The sequence below is a fragment of the Prionailurus viverrinus genome, chromosome B3 (genome assembly GCF_022837055.1).
Source record: "Prionailurus viverrinus isolate Anna chromosome B3, UM_Priviv_1.0, whole genome shotgun sequence".
In the NCBI taxonomy this organism is placed as follows: Eukaryota; Metazoa; Chordata; class Mammalia; order Carnivora; family Felidae; genus Prionailurus; species Prionailurus viverrinus.
Window position 1 is genome coordinate 57,171,901 of NC_062566.1, and position 18,878 is coordinate 57,190,778.

At 41.1% G+C, this 18,878-nt stretch overlaps 1 protein-coding gene across 1 annotated transcript in view; it reads right to left on the reverse strand.

Moving 5' to 3' along the window:
- RTF1 (RTF1 homolog, Paf1/RNA polymerase II complex component) overlaps nucleotides 1–18,878 on the reverse strand; it is a 51,604-nt gene that overhangs the window by 21,723 nt on the left and 11,003 nt on the right. The window contains exons 2-4 of the mRNA XM_047861841.1: nucleotides 17,777–17,887; nucleotides 2,993–3,140; nucleotides 366–570 (exon numbers count right to left, since the gene is read on the reverse strand). Of these exons, the coding sequence (XP_047717797.1) occupies nucleotides 366–570; nucleotides 2,993–3,140; nucleotides 17,777–17,887 (464 nt within the window). The remainder of the gene's footprint in view (nucleotides 1–365; nucleotides 571–2,992; nucleotides 3,141–17,776; nucleotides 17,888–18,878) is intronic.

Consider the following 18,878-nt stretch of genomic DNA (forward strand, 5'->3'; position numbering starts at 1 on the left):
ACACCCAACATGGGGCTTGAACTCACAACCCCGAGATCAAGAGTCACATGCTCCACTGACTGAGATAGCCAGGCGCCCCAAAGCATGTTTATTTTTACCATGAGATTCTGTTATGAGATAAGAAAGAACTTTTACCATTTAAATAAGGCAAAAGTAATTCAGAAAACAACGAAGCAGCTTTTGACTATCAAAAAGCAATTTAATGTTTGAGACTTTAAAAAAAAAAATACATAAACCAGGCTGAAAAGATGGTCAGATATGTAACTCAGAAATCATAAGAAGTTCTAAGTCTTGAATCCTGGGATGATGGGTGGCAAATGTGAATTTTGGAGAATTATTTTATCATTAAGAAGTCACAACCTTACCTTTTTTTCAACACCTCCCTCTTCTCTATGCGGTTGAACAGTTCTTGCTCTCGCTCCTTCTCTGTCATCTGCTCCAGACGGGCCCTGTCTTCCTCATCACCCATGAGGTCTTCTCCATAGCCATCATGGAACTCTTCATCTTCTGAAGAAGAGTCTGAATCTGAACTGGAGGAGGAGCTGTTGCTATCAGAGTCTGACACTTCACCTACAAGGCCGAAACGCAAGATTAAGTTATGCTACAGAAGACTAGGGCCACACAGAGGAGCTCCCCCACCCGCAACCCAGTGTTGATAATCACTATCACCCCGCTTTCTTTTTTTTTTTTTAATAAAAATTTTTTTAACGTTTATTTTTATTTTTGAGACAGAGAGAGACAGAGCACGAACAGGGGAGGGTCAGAGAGAGAGGGAGACACAGAATTTGAAACAGGCTCCAGGCTCTGAGCTGTCAGCACAGAGCCCGACGCGGGGCTCGAACTCACGGACTGCGAGATCATGACCCGAGCTGAAGTCGGACGTTTAACCAACTGAGCCACCCAGGCGCCCCATCACCGCCCCCTGCCTTTCAATAAAGTGAGCTCTACACTCAATGTGGAGCTTGAACTCATGACCCCAAGATCAAGACTCACATGCTCTACCAACTGAGCCAGACAGGTGCCTCATATGCCATTGAATTTTTGAAGAGTATAAGCCTGAACTATCTAAGAAAATTCTGTGAGGTGATAACGAAAATACTGTCTATCTGAACAGAAGCCACGTGTGGCTACTGAGCAATTGAAATATGGCTAGTACAACTAATTGAAAAACTCAATTTTAAATTTTATTTAATTTTTAACTAATTCAAATTTAAGTGGATTCTGTTGTCAAATGTTCTCCAACTTGGGCTGGCTGGTTTCAACAACAAACTATTCAGGTTACGAATTTCTGGCAATAATCCATAAGTGATTTTTAAAGTATCTTTTTAAAATATTTCATCAGGAAGCACCTGACATATGTTTGTTCTATTAGTAGTGGTAGTAATTTGGATTACTTGGTTAGGTAGTATCCCCCAGATTTTTTCCTTTGTAAAGGCACCCTTTTCTCCTTTGAAGTTAAGAAGATACTTTGAGACTCTGTAAACAGCTTGTTCTCCAACAAACTTTCATCCAGTGGTTTTAATACTCACAATTCTTAAGTAAAGCAATTGTTACCATGATAGTTGAAACACAGTGATCTTCTATCATTTCTTCTACATCTATTAGTTAGCATTAAAAAAATTCAGTGTTTTAATGAGTCATGACACTGACTGGTGAATTCCCAATGAAACTGGATCTTGACAGGATAAGCGGTGATGGAAAAAGGCAGTATACATTACAAATGAGTATAAAGTTAAACCAGCAATTTAATAAGAACTCTGCTTGACTCAATTTGAGCAAACCTTCACAGGCATGTGCTTAAAACCAGGTTGGACTAATTCTATACAAGCCAGTTTGTACATACATGTTATTTCTTAAAAGAAATGTAAACTTTATCATTCTAGTCTTGGAATAAGTTCACTTTCATTCTAGTATTAGCAAAAATTCTGGACTTGATTTCAAAATAAGAACATTAAAAAAATTTTTTTTTAATCTTTATTTATTTTTTAGAGAAAAAGAGAGAGAAAGCAGGGGAGGGGCAGAGAGAGAGGGAGACAGAATCTGAAGCAGGCTCTAGGCTCTAAGCTATCAGCACAGAACCCGACACAGGGCTTGAACTCGTGGACTGTGAGATCATGACCTGAGCTGAAGTAGGACGCTCAACCAACTGAGCCACCCAGGTGCCTCAAAAACATTTTTTTTTTTTTTTTTTTTCAAACGGAGTTTGTATCTGGTTCAGGGATTTTCCTCCCTGCCCAGACTATGCATGTGTAAAGGAAAAGAAATGAAAGGGGCGCCTGGGAGGCTCAGTCGGTTGTGTCTGACTTCAGCTCAGGCCATGATCTCGCTGTCTGTGGGTTCAAGCCCCGCTTGGGCTCTGTGCAGACAGCTCAGAGCCTGGAGCCTGCTTCGGATTCTGTGTCTCCCATTCTTTCTGCCCTTTCCTGCTCTGCTCTGTCTCTGTCTCTCAAAAATAAAAAAACATTAGAAAGGGGAATACACTCAGGGTAAAGTGGGTTGAGACTCTAATGCAGGAAGTCCTCATAGGTTTCCTGGATGGGCTTCAGGAGTCTCACTAACCCTTTGGAATTGTATCTGTTTTCCTTGCTTCATTCAGATTCTCAAAGGATCCATGACCACTGAAAAGGTTACGGACCACTGCAATAAAGACAGGGGCGATGAGGGGCGCCTGGGTGGCTCAGTCGGTTAAGCATCTGACTTTGGCTCAGGTCATGATCTTGCGGTCTGGGAGTTTGAGCCCTGCGTCGGGCTCTGTGCTGACAGCTCAGAGCCTGGAGCCTGCTTCAGATTCTGTGTCTCCCTCTCTCTCTCTGACCCTTCCCCATTCATGCTCTGTCTCTCTCTGTCTCAAAAATAAATAAACGTTTAAAAAAAAAAAAAAAAAGGCAGGGGCGATGCTGTAATGCAGGCCCCTTCCCCCCCATTTCTGACTCTGTAGCTTCAACCTGGCAAGAGTGGGGGTTCACCCCCAGGTCTGGGCTGCTTGGCTCACCTTCCTCAGGGGCTGAACTCTCAGCAGAACTGTCTTTATCCGAACTGCCTGAGGAAGCAGTTTTGTTGGCTTGTTTCTTCATGGTTCCTTTCTTCTCTATTTTTCTGGCCTTTCCTTTCTTCTTATTTTTATTGCTCCCAAATGTCCACTACAAGCAGAAAAGAAAAAGGAAAACTGAAACAGGCACTTTATTGGGAAAACCTAGAAAAGTCAAGAGTTGAGTCTCTGATATTCATCAAAATGATTACAAGAGTCTCTACTATTTTTGACCCAAAACAAATATACTTTATATGAAGAACGGTATGGATTTTTGAAACCCTGGTTTTAAAACTTCAGAACTCCCAATTTGTAATTTCTGAGAGATAGTAGATAATGGATATAATCAACATAAAATTTAAGTAATGTTATTTTTTTAAAATCACAACAGAAATACAAAGATGTGAAACTTATGGCAAATCAACTGAACTAACTAAGTTGGTACAAAACACAGCTTCTAATGCTTCCTGTGGCAGAGAGGCAAGTAATTGCTAGGGGTTGGTATGTGCAGGTTTTATACACAGGATGGTTTAATTCTGGAATGGGTCCCAGGAAGGCAGGGAATAAAGCTTGTTAGCAGGAGAAAACTGTACAAAGCACAGAAAGGATAAGGGCCGATCCCTAGCATGGATGGGAGCACTGGTACCAACTGCAAGGAGGCAGAGAGTAGACTGTTAAATATATATACATGTGTTTATTTTTCTTTTTTCAACCTCAATACATAACACTACAACATGATGTTTAAATTGTATCATCAACAGGAGATGTTACATCTAAATAGAAGGATCTTGAAATTTGTGTTATCAAATAACAGGCAGGTAATACACAATTACCTCAAGGCTAATAAAATTGCCTTCATCAAGCACTTTAATTATAAAAAGACTATGTGATTACTTTAAAAATTCACAAATACTATTTGGTTATATTAAACCATACCTCTTTACTTTATGTACTACAAAAAATAATCCTTGTCTTTCCAGCATCACATTGAATAGATCTGGCATTAATATAAAATGTCTACATATACTATTTAACAAAGTCTTTGCTTCTTCTATAATGTAATCATAAATTAATCTCCTACCTCACAACAGTTAAGATCAGAAGTAAATTTATTTTGGAGATGTATTTTGGGGGCAGGGGGAGGGGTAGTTCTGATGGTGTTTCCATCTTAGAAATATTGCTGTGGGTGCCTGGGTGGCTCAGCTGGTTAAGCACTGGACTCCTGATTTCAGCTCAGGACATGATCTCATGGTTTGTGAGACAGAAACCAGCACTGGGCTTTGAGCTGAAAGCGCATGTGCTTGCTCTCACTCTCAAAAATAAACAAACTTGAAAGAAAGAAAGAAAGAAAGAAAGAAAGAAAGAAAGGGAAAGAAAGAAAGAAAGAAAGAAAGGGAAAGAAAGAAAGAAAGAAAGAAAGAAAGAAAGAAAGAAAGAAAGAAAGAAAGAAAGAAAGGGGCGCCTGGGTGGCGCAGTCGGTTAAGCGTCCGACTTCAGCCAGGTCATGATCTCGCGGTCCGTGAGTTTGAGCCCCGCGTCGGGCTCTGGGCTGATGGCTCGGAGCCTGGAGCCTGTTTCCGATTCTGTGTCTCCCTCTCTCTCTGCCCCTCCCCCGTTCATGCTCTGTCTCTCTCTGTCCCAAAAATAAATAAACGTTGAAAAAAAAAATTAAAAAAAAAAAAAAAAAGAAAGAAAGAAAGAAAGAAAGAAAAACGTTCCTTCTGAGCTATTCTTTTTTTTTAATATTTATTTATTTTGGGGAGAGTGCAAGTGGGGGAGGGGCAGAGAGAAAGGGATAGAGGATCAGAAGCGAGCTCTGTACTGACAGGGTGACAGCAGTGAGCCGGGTGTGAGCCTCGAACTCATGAACTGTGAAATCATGACCTGAGCTGAAGTCAGATGCTCAACTGACTAAGCCACCCAGGTGCCCCCTTTATGAGCTATTCTTAAGAACCCACACACTGCCAGATTAAAATATTGTGAAGGGGGGGCGCCTGGGTGGCGCAGTCGGTTAAGCGTCCGACTTCAGCCAGGTCACGATCTCGCGGTCCGGGAGTTCGGTCCGGGAGTTCGAGCCCCGCGTCGGGCTCTGGGCTGATGGCTCAGAGCCTGGAGCCTGTTTCCGATTCTGTGTCTCCCTCTCTCTCTGCCCCTCGCCCGTTCATGCTCTGTCTCTCTCTGTCCCAAAAATAAATAAACGTTGAAAAAAAAAAATTAAAAAAAATAAATAAATAAAATAAAATATTGTGAAGGGGATTTTAATCTTTTGATTTTTTATTTTAATTTACTCTTATTTTAATTGCTACTTATTTTTGTACTTAAGAGTTAGGAAGAAGGGAAAAGGGGGGGAAAAACCCAGCCACATGTTCTAGAATGATATATTAAATAAATGGACAGCAACTCTCCTTTAGAAGTGAATTTATCTCTCAAGCTTTAACATCTCAACACCTACATCACTATTTAGAAAGAAATCCCAATGCTTCTCCTCTGAAGCCTACTTTTCAACCATTTCACATTTTAATCACTCAAGGAAGATAATTTTTAGGTCAGTGTGAAAGAATCCAAAAGAGGCCAAAGGGTTCAATTTCTTAGTTAACTGAGTTAAAATGTATCAACTTCCTATGCTGACAATATGTATCTTTCTACAGGCAATAATGCATAAAACACCTTTTGTACTGTCTTTGGTAATAAGAAATAGCACAACAACAAACGTAATAGGTAGTCAATATTTATTGGTTGGTTATGAAACCTCTTCCAGTGTCTTGGCCCTTTGTACTTCTACCACTGAGAATAGGAAGAGGCTGAGAGGGTAAAGGTTAGCTACCAACATCACACATGTGTTAAGGGTGGCTAGGTCTTGGGGCACCTGGGTGGCTCAATCAGTTAAGTAACCAACTCTTGATTTCAGCTCAGGTCATGATGTTGTGGTTCATGAGAGCAAACCCCCTATTGGGCTCTGCACTGACACCGTGCAGCCTTCTTGGGATTCTCTCTCCCCCCGCCTCACTCTACCCCTCCCTGGCTTGAGCACACGTGCACATTCTCTCAAAAATAAAACAGTATGGGGCGCCTGGGTGGCACAGTCGGTTGGGCGTCTGACTTCAGCCAGGTCGCGATCTCGCGGTCCGGGAGTTCGAGCCCCGCGTCAGGCTCTGGGCTGATGGCTCAGAGCCTGGAGCCTGTTTCCGATTCTGTGTCTCCCTCTCTCTCTGCCCCTCCCCCGTTCATGCTCTGTCTCTCTCTGTCCCAAAAATAAATAAACGTTGAAAAAAAAAATAAAAAAAAAAAAATAAAACAGTAAATATTACCAAAAAAAAAATAGAAGAAAATAAAATGTTTTCACTTAAAAAGGGCTTTCCTGACCTGGCTAAACCTGAGCAAGCAAAGGGAACCTCGTTTTTTTCCTTCCTACAATTTCAAAAGAAGTGAGACAATAAAGCGACCTCATCTCCCATGACGCTGACTCAACAGGGTCTGTCATGCCACTGGTGAACAACCAAGTTCATTTATATGTGACAGGGTTTTAGGGGAATTGTAATACCGTAGGTGACTTTACTTTAAAAGATACAAATTCTAGGGGCGCCTGAGTGGCTCAGCTGGTTAAGATCTGACTCTTGATTTCAGCTCAGGTCATGATCTCACAGTCATGAGATTAAGCCTGTCAGGCTCCGTGCTGATAGCATGAAGCCTGCTTAAGATTCTCTCTCTCCCTTTCCCTATGCTCCTCCCCTGCTGGTGTGTGTGCAAGCTCTCTCTCAAAAAAAAAAAAAAAAAAGAATTTTTTTTTTTTTTCCCCAAAGAACACAAATTCTTACAAATGTGCCTTTCAGGACTGAGAGGCTGGACTAAGGTGTTTGTATATTTACTTTCTAAAAAAGTATCCAATTTTTGATAAATCTTTAAAATCGAATTTTAGGGGCGCCTGGGTGGCTCAGTCGGTTAAGCATCCGACTTCAGCTCAGGTCATGATCTCACAGTTCATGGGTTCAAGCCCCGCGTCAGGCTCTGTGCTGACCGCTCAGAGTCTGGAGCCTGTTTCAGATTCTGTGTTTCCCTCTCTCTCTGCCCCTCCCCCGCTTGCATTCTGTCTCTCTCTGTCTCAAAAATAAATAAACATTAAAAAAAAAATTTAAGGGGCGCCTGGGTGGCTCAGTCGGTTGAGCGTCCGACTTCGGCTCAGGTCACGATCTCGCGGTCCGTGAGTTCGAGCCCCGCGTCGGGCTCTGGGCTGATGGCTCAGAGCCTGGAGCCTGCTTCCGATTCTGTGTCTCCCTCTCTCTCTGCCCCTCCCCCGTTCATGCTCTGTCTCTCTCTGTCTTAAAAATAAATAAATGTTAAAAAAAAAATTAAAAAAAAAATTTTTAAATTAAAAAAAAAAAATAAAATCGAATTTTATTTTGGGGCACCTGGGTGGCTCAGTCAGTTAAGTGTCTGACTTCAGCTCAGGTCATGATGTCACGGTTTGTGAGTTTGAGCCCTGCATCAGGTTCTGTGCTGACAGCTCAGAGCCTGAAGCCTACTTCAGATTCTGTGTCTCCCTCTCTCTCTGCCCCTCCCCTGTTCATGCTCTGTCTCTCAAAAATAAATAAAGATTAATAAGAAAAAAAAATTTTAAACCTATTTATTTTATTTGAGAGAGAGAGACAGTGTGAGTGGGGAAAAGGCGGAGGTGGGGGGGGAGGAGAGAGAGGGAGAGAATCCTAAGCAGGCTCCATGCCACCTGGTCAGCACAGAGCCTGACTGGGGCTCAAACCCAAAAAACCACAAGATCATGACCTGAGCTGAAACCAAGAGTCCAACCCTCAACTGACTGAGCCACTTAGGAGCCCCAAAATCTAATTTTAAAAACAATATATGTTCATTATATGAACCTTTGAATACATAGGAAAGCATTTTTAAAGTTAAAAAAACAACAAAAAACACTTGTAGTTCACCACCCAAACATAAACAATCACTTAAAATCTGGGGGCCAGTCTCATTATTACTCATGTATTATTATTTCATAGAGAAAGACTTCAAATTAGTTCCAATAATCTTCCAAAGATTTTTTTTTCTGGAGAATAGATCACATTTATTTTTGTTATTTTATTTTATTTTGATTCCAGTATAGTTAACATACAGTGGTATATTAGTTTCAGATCACATTTGTCACATTTTACATTTACTCTCATAAACCACAGGTTCCTGAATGTTTCTGGTCTAAGCACCTATTTAAAATATTTACTCAGCATCTCTTCTCCCAAGATCACAGTCTCTGATAAACCATAAAGGACAGTGTCAAGGCTTATGGCAAGCGACATCAATACAGAAATATCTTAATCCAGTTATATTGCCCAGAGGTTGCTCCCCTATCCCTGCAAAAGCTTACTCTGTTGACTCTAAGACAGAAGGAATATTCTTTTACTGTCAGAGTGTGGTAGGTAGTAAATGGAAGTCTAAAGAGTAAAGGACAGGATTAAAAGGGATACTCTTAGGCTTTCCCCATCCAGCAGAGAGTACAGGAAATGATGAGGCATTTTAAAATTTGTTTTGGGAACTGTGACTCTACTGAAAGGCAGGCTCTGCTCTGACCCTGAAAATGCCCTAAAATGCACCACACAGAAGGCAAGAATGAGAAGATGAATTCCTGCTGATGGGCATCTGAGTACAAAGGCCAGGGCACCCCCCAGTGATAGGTGCTCAGAAACAATCTGGAAAAGGGCAAGGATATGTTACCAGTCAGGACTGTCACATACATGACTTCCTGTTCTCTCAGGCATTCTACATGGAGGTGGGCTGACACACACCACCAAGAAAGCATCATGTATGCAGGCAGTCAAGAAAACCTAAAACAGAGACTGGAATGAAGGTGTTTTCTTAACTACTAAAAGAGATTAGCACTTTGACTCTCACTGATGTAGTAACTACTATAATGGCAGCATCATCTAATGATATAAGGGAGGTTAGTACTACAACCCTGTGCCAGCCTGAGTATGTGAGGGTGGTATAAGCAGGTCCTACTCTGAGAAGCAGCTGACCTCAATGGCATCCAGCTGACAGACAGGAAAGAACATGGGATGGCAAGTGGTTGCTTTGGACTTGGATAGATGGAGATGCTGAGGACTTTGAACATCCTGAGGCAGAAAAGCAAAGAAACTTCAAGATTTCAGAGAGGCTGGGTACCTGGATGGCTCAGTTGGTTAAGCATTTGACTCTTGATTTTGGCTCAGGTCATGATCTCGTGGTTCGTGAGCTCGAGCCCTGCATCAGGCTCTGCACTGACGGTGCAGAGCCTGCTTGGGATTTTCTCTCTCCCTCTCTCTGCCCCTCCCCTGCTCCAGTTCTCTCAAATTAAATAAATTAACTAAATAAACTTAAAAAATAAATATATTTCAGAGAGGTTATCTCTAACGGGCAAGGAAGATCATATTCTAGGTCTCAGAATCCAGAGTAGAAACCACTGCAGGCCAGTTACTCTGAAATGAATTTACAAGTAAAATGAAATACACTGAGGTGAGTAGTATTCAAGAACAGTTGGGCTAGTGATAAACCACACTGGAATTGGGGGTAAATGCAATTCAGCCCTAACCCTCAACCTGAGACTACTTATCTCTAAAGTAGAAATAATAATACTGCCTTGACCACCTATCAGGGTGGTTTGAGACTCAAAGGAGACAGAGTAAGAGAAGTACACAGCACACTCCAGAATCCAGGAAGTTCTATATTAAGGTAGGATACTACTATTTTATTATGGGAAAAGGAAATCAGAACTTCTGTTAGCCTGTTTTCACAAGTGAAATAGGGGAATCCAGATGATCTCTATGACTGCGTGGGTTTTTAAAGGTGTATGATTCTTCATAAACTAAGCGTTATACTAAGTCAAAGCAACTATCTAAAGGATTCTGTAATCATTATTCTAGACCTTGACAGTGGGCAGCAAAGAGGTATATGGGGAGGACATGGTTCCTGATTTATGTTTTTTTTTTCCCCCTGAAGGTAGATAAGGGTCAGAAGAGTTGAAAAGTAAATGCAATGTAACAGAATATTAAAGAGTATGAAAGATATAAAGAATATGAAGGATAGCTCGGCTTTCTTTTTCCTTCTACTGTGTAATTAATCTGACAAAGTACAAAAGATACTACTGTATTCTATAATCAGGCATCACATGTATTTAACTGGAAAACAGAGAATCCCTAAACGCAGTCACAAAAACTTACAGTCTGGTATAGAGACAAAAACAAAAGTGAAACAGAAGTCATAAAAAAAAAAAACAATGTGAAAGATAATCAGTACCTCCATTCCACTGTTTGGTGGAAGTGTCAGAATGTAAACAAGTCTGAGCAAGTGGTCCATGAAAAGCACTTCATTTTTCCAAATTCTAATGATGAGATTTTATGGTGTGTAGATAAAAGAGGTGCTATTGCTTGGTTATCTACATAGCCAAGAACCAAGAAGTACGTTTAAGGGAGAGAAAAAAAAAAAAAAAAAAAAAAGAAGGCTGTAAGCAATCCAAATAGCTGTTGCTAAATTCAAACACTAAAGCAGAGTTTTCCAACCTAAACTCTAGAGGGTCACCTGGTCTCCTGACCCCAGAGCAGATCAGATGCAGGAAGATGGGAGCAGAGAGATTACCAAGAGGGGAGAACGATGGCCACTTCTTATCTACTTTAAAAGAGGAGAAAGAAAAGGCATAAAATGCATAAACTACACAGCTCAGTTATTTTCGAAGTCCATATTTCACAGTACAACTGCCATTCATAATAGTTGACTAAATCAGCAAGAAAAACTATATATACTAATACCTATCAAAAATTTCTTCCTGATCATGGTATCTCCCCTGCCAGGTAAGTATTCAAAAATTTCTTCAAGTATAGTGATTTTATATTTTAAATTTTCAAAGATTTAGTTTCAGTACTGGGGTAACTCGTCTATGTGGAGCATCTTGTTCCAGAGATATGCTGTGTACAAAAACTTCAATAAACCAGTATACACACAGGGAAATATTAGCTTAGCAGTGAAGGCCTTTCTTGAGAGCATGTGCTAATTAGGTATTACCTGTATGGTAAAGCGATCACAAAATGCTCTTGGATAGCTAAGTCAACTTCCTAGAGAAGCTGTTACTAAATTTATTTAAAAGTAAATAGTTCATGGGGCGCCTGGGTGGCGCAGTCGGTTGAGCGTCCGACTTCAGCCAGGTCACGATCTCACGGTCCGCGAGTTCGAGCCCCACGTCGGGCTCTGAGCTGACGGCTCGGAGCCTGGAGCCTGTTTCCGATTCTGTGTCTCCCTCTCTCTCTGCCCCTCTCCTGTTCATGCTCTGTCTCTCTCTGTCCCAAAAATAAAAAATTAAAAAAAAAACACAAAAAAAACACAAGAAAACCACGTTGGAAAAAAAAAAGTAAATAGTTCATCATATAGGGAAAAGAACATCATGGGATGCTTGGGTGGCTCAGCTGGTTAAGCATGTGACTCTTGGTTTCAGCTCAAGCCATGATCTTGTAGTTTTGTGAGTTTGAGCCCCGAGTCAGGATCTGTGCTGGCGGCGTGGAGCCTGCGTGGGATTCTCTCTCCCCTACTCACATGGTCTCTGTCTCCCTCAAAATAAATAAATAAAAATTAAAAAAAAAAGTAAAAGAACATCAAACTGTTATAGTATACAAATACTGGAGGGGCACCTGGGTGGCTCAGTCAGTTAAGCGTCCAACTCTTGATTTAGGGTCAGGTCGGAGCTTGCGGGTCATGGGATCGAGCCCCATATCAGGCTCTAGGCTGAGAACACTCTCCCTCGCTCTCTGCCCCTATCCTGTGCACATGCTTTCTCTCTCTCAAAATACATAAACTTAAAAAAAAAAAAAATACTGGAGGAGCACCTGGGTGGCTCAGGAGGTTGAATGTCCGACTCTCAATTGTGGCTCAGGTCATGATTTCATGGTTTGTGGGATCAAGCCCCACATCAGGCTCTGGGCTGACAGCTCAGAGCCTGCTTGGGATTCTCTCTCTTCCCCTCTCTCATGCGTGTGTGTGCTCATGTGTGCTCTCTCAAAATAAACAAGCATTAAAAAAAAAAATACTGGAACCAGCCAAGAGATAACAGAGTGGGGAAAAAGAGCAAAACTAAATCCAAAGGAAAGAACCTGAAAGATCAGATAAGAAAAAAAGAGAAGGAAGAAGCTTCAGAAAGAAATACAGTAGAGCAAAATGAAATGGGAGAAAAGCAAGAAGAGCAAAGTCTTCAAAAAGGCAAGTGGGGGCATAACCACCAGCAGGAAGAAGGACAGAAGTTCTGGGGAATAAAAAACAGGTGTGACAAGTACTGAACTACAGGGCTGAGCCAAATGCTTTTATTTCTCAAAAATGTTGAAAACAAGACTATACATGAAACTTTTAAATAATTCTTGCTTAGGCAGAGGGTATTAGAAGATAATTCAGCTATCTCCTTACTTTGACTAATGTAGTTTTATTCAACTCTGAATAAAAAAGGATTTTCTTGGTTTTTGATGTGATTTTTACAAGCAAGAAAATTGAAGCTTCCTTATCTAGTTTCAGCTGTTTCTAGGAGATCCACTGTGCTTTTTAAAGATTTTTAAGTAATCTCTACACCCAATATGGGGCTTGAACTTACAACCTCAAGATGAAGAATCACACGCTCCACCAACTGAGCCAGCCAGGCACCCCAAGATCCACTATGTTTTTAAAAGGATTCTGAACTACCTGATTTAGGACTCAGTTCCTCGTAACAAATGGACTTTTTTGTTTGGGCCTTTTTTTTTTTTTTAAACCTCATCTTGTCAATGAGCAATTGCTAGCTCTCTCCTCCTGACCTTGTTATTTTTCCTCTCTGCCACTCCTGTTTGCATCCTTACTGGCTCTTTCCCTATCAAATGCTTTCAGGGACAGGAAATGACAGCACCCAAACATCACACTATAGCACTGTGACCTACCTACCACTGAGCTGTGTGTTCCAATTTCCCAGCTTGGTCAATATAAACCTTACAGAAAGAGTCCTGCTTCTTATTTTTACATGTGCCCCCAAGATATCACTGAGAATAATCTCTTCACCAAAAAATAATACACAAGTATATTCTCTTTCATTAAATTTAGGTTTTCCTCCCTGCAAAGATACTATATGTGAAACATCTACTACTCCCTCCCTACTTGCACCTTACACTTAATGTACAACATGCCCACTTTTTTCTGCATAGGAAATGTCCATAACTTCTCTTTATCCCCCCCGCCCCCACACCTTCCCCTGCCCCAGGTCAATTAGCTAGATACTTTCAGGCTCTAAAGTCAGGGCATGTCTCTTCTTATAACAAACCACCCATTAACCTTCTAACTCAGTTGTTCTTGACCAGTTTTCTGTCCTAGCAAATCTGAGGGGACCAACATACTTCCATCTGTATTCATGGCTTACTAATGACAATAAATAATAAAAGAGATGGAAGGGGAGAAAGGATGGGAGATGTATTTAAAAAAAAAAAACTCCAGAGTAGCCTCTGGTACAGAGTTCAGATCATAGGCTCCCCACCTGAGAAATGCCACTCTAACGATCAAATTTCAAAAAGGCTAGGTCATAAGGATATAAGTGCCATAGCAGAAATCAGAAGACATAGTAAATTAGTTTAGTATGTGAAGTAATACAAAGATGTATAAATATTTATTGTGAGAGAGGGAAAAATAAGAGGCTCCATCTCAAACTTCACATTCTAAGGATCTCTCAGAAGTCCCCTACCGACCTTAGAATATCTTTAAGGCAGCCATAAATCTGAGTTCACAGTAATACCACTGAGTTTTCCAGTAGTTGTCAGGATTTTAAAAATATGTATTTTAATCTTTTTGGACAGTCCACTTAACTGTCCAAAATAACGAAATACTCACCCTAACTTTGAGGTGATCTGTGCTAAGCTATTAGCTTGGGTGAAAGACTGATGATAATGCAAACCAAAGTGGCACCTTTCAGAATGACTATGTTATAGAGGCTGCTATTCCCAGTGGGGTGGGGGAGAAAGTGAATGGAGTAGAGCTGCCAGCAGCAGGTGGGCCTGGGACCCGGAGGCAACAGCAAGAATTAAGAACTTTGTGAGGGAAAGTCACTCAAAGTTTCATTCCCCAGTGAGCAGGGGGCAGCTTGTGTCTCAGCTTTTTCTCTAATAAGTGCATAAATTGTTGGGTAGCATTCTAAGGTGAGGACATTCAGACTTGGTTAAGGAGCTGTGAATGACAAAGGGAACCATAAGCTGTAAAGGTTTTTATAGACGCTGGATAACTCTAGTAAACGTTTTGGACTCCTCTAATGCAGTGGGGTTGACACAGACTCTACCCTCCCGGTAGAAGCAGTTAAAAAGGATAAGGGGACTCCCTACAATAAGTGCATACCTGGGACTCTGATCTAAGACAGGAATATGGAGAACCAAATACCTCAAAGGATAGTTATTGCTTGTATCTTAAGAAAATGCAAAGACCAAAAACATATTACAGGGTATTCCAGACTCAACACGAATTCAAACTTCACAGGATATTGTCAGGGGGGTGGGGAGTGGAGGTGGGGGACAGACTCACAGAAGCTGACTTCTGAAACAGGAAAAATAAAACTAGTTGATGTAGGAATAGTGGGAAAGGGAATTATTTCAGGATTTTCCTGTACTCTCTAAATATTTTTTAAGAAAAATGAAAAAGCAAAAACTTATTTCAAAGAGCCCACTGCTTTTCTAACAGATTTATTTTACCAATTTGAGAGGAATTATAGTTCCACCATTAAAAATAAACAGAAAAAAACTCACACTCACTACCTCTTGCTGTGGAAAACAATTTTAGGTCTATTAAATTATTTAAGATTAAGAGAACTTAACTACAGTCGACCAGAATGCAATCATTCCTAATTTAACATATGCAGGGCACTGGTAAACACTGTTCTGTTAATTAAACTTCATTATAATAAAAACATGTTTTACTTTAGTGGAACTTTAAAACAAAGTAAGTACTCCATTAAAAATATTTCCTAGCAGAAAGCAGGAAAAAACCTCTCTGACCTCAGCCGCAGCAATTTCTTACTTGACACATCTCCAAAGGCAATGGAATTAAAAGCAAAAATGAACTATTGGGACCTCATGAAGATAAAAAAGCTTCTGCACTGCAAAGGAAACAATAAAAACTAAAAGGCAACTGACAGAATGGGAAAAGATATTTGCAAATGACATATCAGACACAGGGCTAGTATCCAAAATCTATAAAGAGCTCACCAAACTCCACACCCAAAAAACAAATAATCCAGTGAAGAAATGGGCAGAAAACATGAATAGACACTTCTCTAAAGAAGACAACCAGATGGCCAACAGGCACATGAAGAGATGCTCAACGTCGCTCCTCATCAGGGAAATACAAATCAAAACCACACTGAGATATCACCTCATGCCAGTCAGAGTGGCTAAAATGAGCAAATCAGGAGACTACAGATGCTGGAGAGGATGAGGACAAACGGGAACCCTCTTGCACTGTTGGTGGGAATGCAAACCGGTGCAGCCGCTCTGGAACACAGTGTGGAGGTTCCTCAAAAAATGAAAAAGAGAACTACCCTATGACCCAGCAATAGCACTGCTAGGAATTTACCCAAGGGATACAGGAGTACTGATGCATAGGGGCACTTGTACCTCAATGTTTATAGCAGCACTCTCAACAATAGCCAAATTATTGAAAGAGCCTAAATGTCCATCAACTGATGAATGGATAAAGAAATTGTGGTTTATATACACAATGGAATACTACTTGGCAATGAGAAAGAATGAAATCTGGCCTTTTGTAGCAACGTGGATGGAACTGGAGAGTGTTAGGCTAAGTGAAATAAGTCATACAGAGAAAGACAGATACCATATGTTTTCACTCCTATGTGGATCCTGAGAAACTTAACAGAAGACCATGGGGGAGGGGAAGGGGAAAAAGAAAAGTTAGAGAAGGAGGAAGCCAAACCATAAGAGACTCTTTTTTTTTTTTTAATTTTTTTTAACGTTTATTTACTTTTGAGACAGAGAGAGACAGAGCATGAATGGGGGGAGGGTCAGAGAGAGAGGGAAACACAGAATCAGAAGCAGGCTCCAGGCTCCGAGATGTCAGCACAGAGCCCGACAGGGGGCTTGAACTAGTGAACCATGAGATCATGACCTGAGCCGAAGTCGGACACTTAACCGACTGAGCCACCCAGGCGCCCCCATAAGAGACTCTTAAAAACTGAGAATAAACTGAGGGCTGATGGTGGGTGGGAGGGAGGGTAAAGTGGGTGATGGGCATTGAGGAGGACATCTGTTGGGATGAGCACTGGGTGTTGCATGGAAACCAATCTGACAATAAATTTCATATTAAAAAAAAATATTTCCTGGGGTGCCTGGTGGTTCAGTCCGTTAAGCGTCTGACTCTTGATTTCAGCTTAGGTTATGATCTCATGGTTCAGCAGATTAAGCCCTGAGTCTGCCTCTGCGCTGAAAGTACGCAGCCTGTTTGGGATTCTCTCCCTCCCTCTCTCTCTGCCCCTCCCTTGTGCTCTCTCTAGTTCTCGCTCTCTCCCAAAATAAATAAGTAAACTTAAAAAATATATACATTTTCCTAGACTGCAGGGTTTGAGATTCAACAGAAAGGGGATATCTGGCCTCTCTCCAGGAAATTACTAAAAGGAACAAAGTACTTACTTACTTTATTTATTTATTATGATAGAGACAGAGCGTGCACATGCAAGTAGGGGAGAGGGGCAGAGGGACAGAGAATCTTAAGCAGGCTCCACACTCATCATGGAACCAGATGCAGGGCTCAATCCCACGACTCTGGGATCATGACCTGAGCCACACTCAAGAGATGGGACACTCAACCAAATGACATACCCAAGGACGCCTGAAAAAAAATATTTTAAATCAAAAGAGGAACATGTAGGAGGGCTTCAAAGAACTTTCCCCTTGTCTCTCTCTTCCATTAAAGTTCTAGATCTTTTAGGGCTTTTTTTGGTGGTAGACAGTTTGGGAAAGTCACCTTGGTTTAAACAATGAACAGCTGGATTTTCTTCCTTAAAAGTTACAACCACCACTCTGAGGGCATCAATTCAATCCATCCAAAGAAAACTTATCTTGCTAAAGTATTTCCCACTAACATATGGCATTCTTTTTTTTTCTTTTTTTTAACTTTTTTTAAGTAGGCTCCACACCCAACGTGAGGCTCAAACTCACAACCCTAGGATTAAGAGTTGCATGCTCTGCCAACTGAGCAAGCCAGGTGCTCCTAACATATGGCATTCTTGACAGAATTTCTCTTCCAGGGGGGCCCAGTCCAACAGTTAAACGTCCAACTCTCGATTTTGGTTCAGGTCATGATCCCACGGTTAGTGAGACTGAGCCTTACACTGGGTTCTGAGAGCACAGAGGCTACTTGGGATTCTCCATCTCTCTCTGCCCCTCCCCTGCTTGCAAGCAGGCACATGTGTGCATTCTCTCTCTCTCAAAATAAATGAACATCTAAAAAAAAATAATTTCTTTTCTAACACGAACATGGAAAGAAAAAGTTGAAATAAATAAATATAAATAATAAAATAATAAATAAAAGTAAAATAAAATAAAATAAAACAAAGAGATGAAGACTAACAGGCTGTGCCTCTTCTTTTGCAACAGGGCTAGAAATAAGCAAGTAAACAATGGCCACATGTGCTCTGTAGAGGGGCCCACTAGGTAAATGACAGTACAAATCAGGACCCTCAAATACCACTCAGTCCCTGGGGCCAAGCCCCTGCACACCCACCTCATCATCGCTGTTGGACGTCTCAGAGTCTGAGGAGGCTGCAGGCTGACTCACAGGTGGCTCTTTCTCCTCGGAATCACTGCGCTTCCGCTTTGCCAGGGACAAAAGCTCCTAACAGGGCAGAAGTAGACACATGAATTTTGCTCAACAGAGAAAAACATTCAAGGACAAGAAATGCCCACCTTCCCTAGATCTCTTCTACCTCTTTGTGCTTTCCATCGAAAAATGTCACCATGGGAACTTTTACCACACAAACAGACTAAGTGCCAGTATTCCTAAGCATTAAAGAAATGTTTTCAAAAATCTGCCCCTTTCTTCTTAATGGGAAATGTATGTCTGAAATGGAAAAGTGACTAGAAAACTGAACTGGAGGGTACCCCCAAATTGCAACCTGCTACATAAGCACCAATTCTGAGGAACTGATAGAAGAACCATGTGTTCAAAGGTAATCTGCTCATTGATCTTACTGGTATAGCTAACTAATACTCAAAGCATCCTCTTACTGTAATTCATGGGAAAATTAGCATTTGTGGGCTGTTCTGAATAAGCTAACAAACTCCAAGGTTCTAAGATCATTTCTTATTTTGAATGCTTGAATCAGAAAAAACGAGGTATATTTTTGGTGTTTAATCCCAAGTGTGATAACAAGCAGTAAGTGTGCTGGCTTCTACATGAGAATCCTAATTTGATAACCCAAATGTTTCCATTCACCACCTCTGCCTTGTCCTGGTCATTGTGACAGATTAGAAGGGGAAGGATGTGCCAATAAGTGTCATGGCTACAACCAGAATTTGCTCTCTTACATGGTTCCTTTCTCCAGTTACTTCTTGCCAACTCAGACCAGTCACCCAAAAATGCCACAAAAGGAAACTTCTGTTTCTTGATCTCTGTAATATCAGTACCAGTCCAATGTTATACTGTACTTACTTGGCGTCAGGTGCTTTTCTGAGTATCTAACATTTAATACTCACGACAACCTTGAGGTAAGTTCTTTTATCATTCCCATTTGAAGATAAAGAAACCAAGCAACAGGAAGGGTTAAGTAACTTACCCAGGTAACACAGCTAGTACATGAGAGAGCCAGGATTCAAACTAGTGGAAG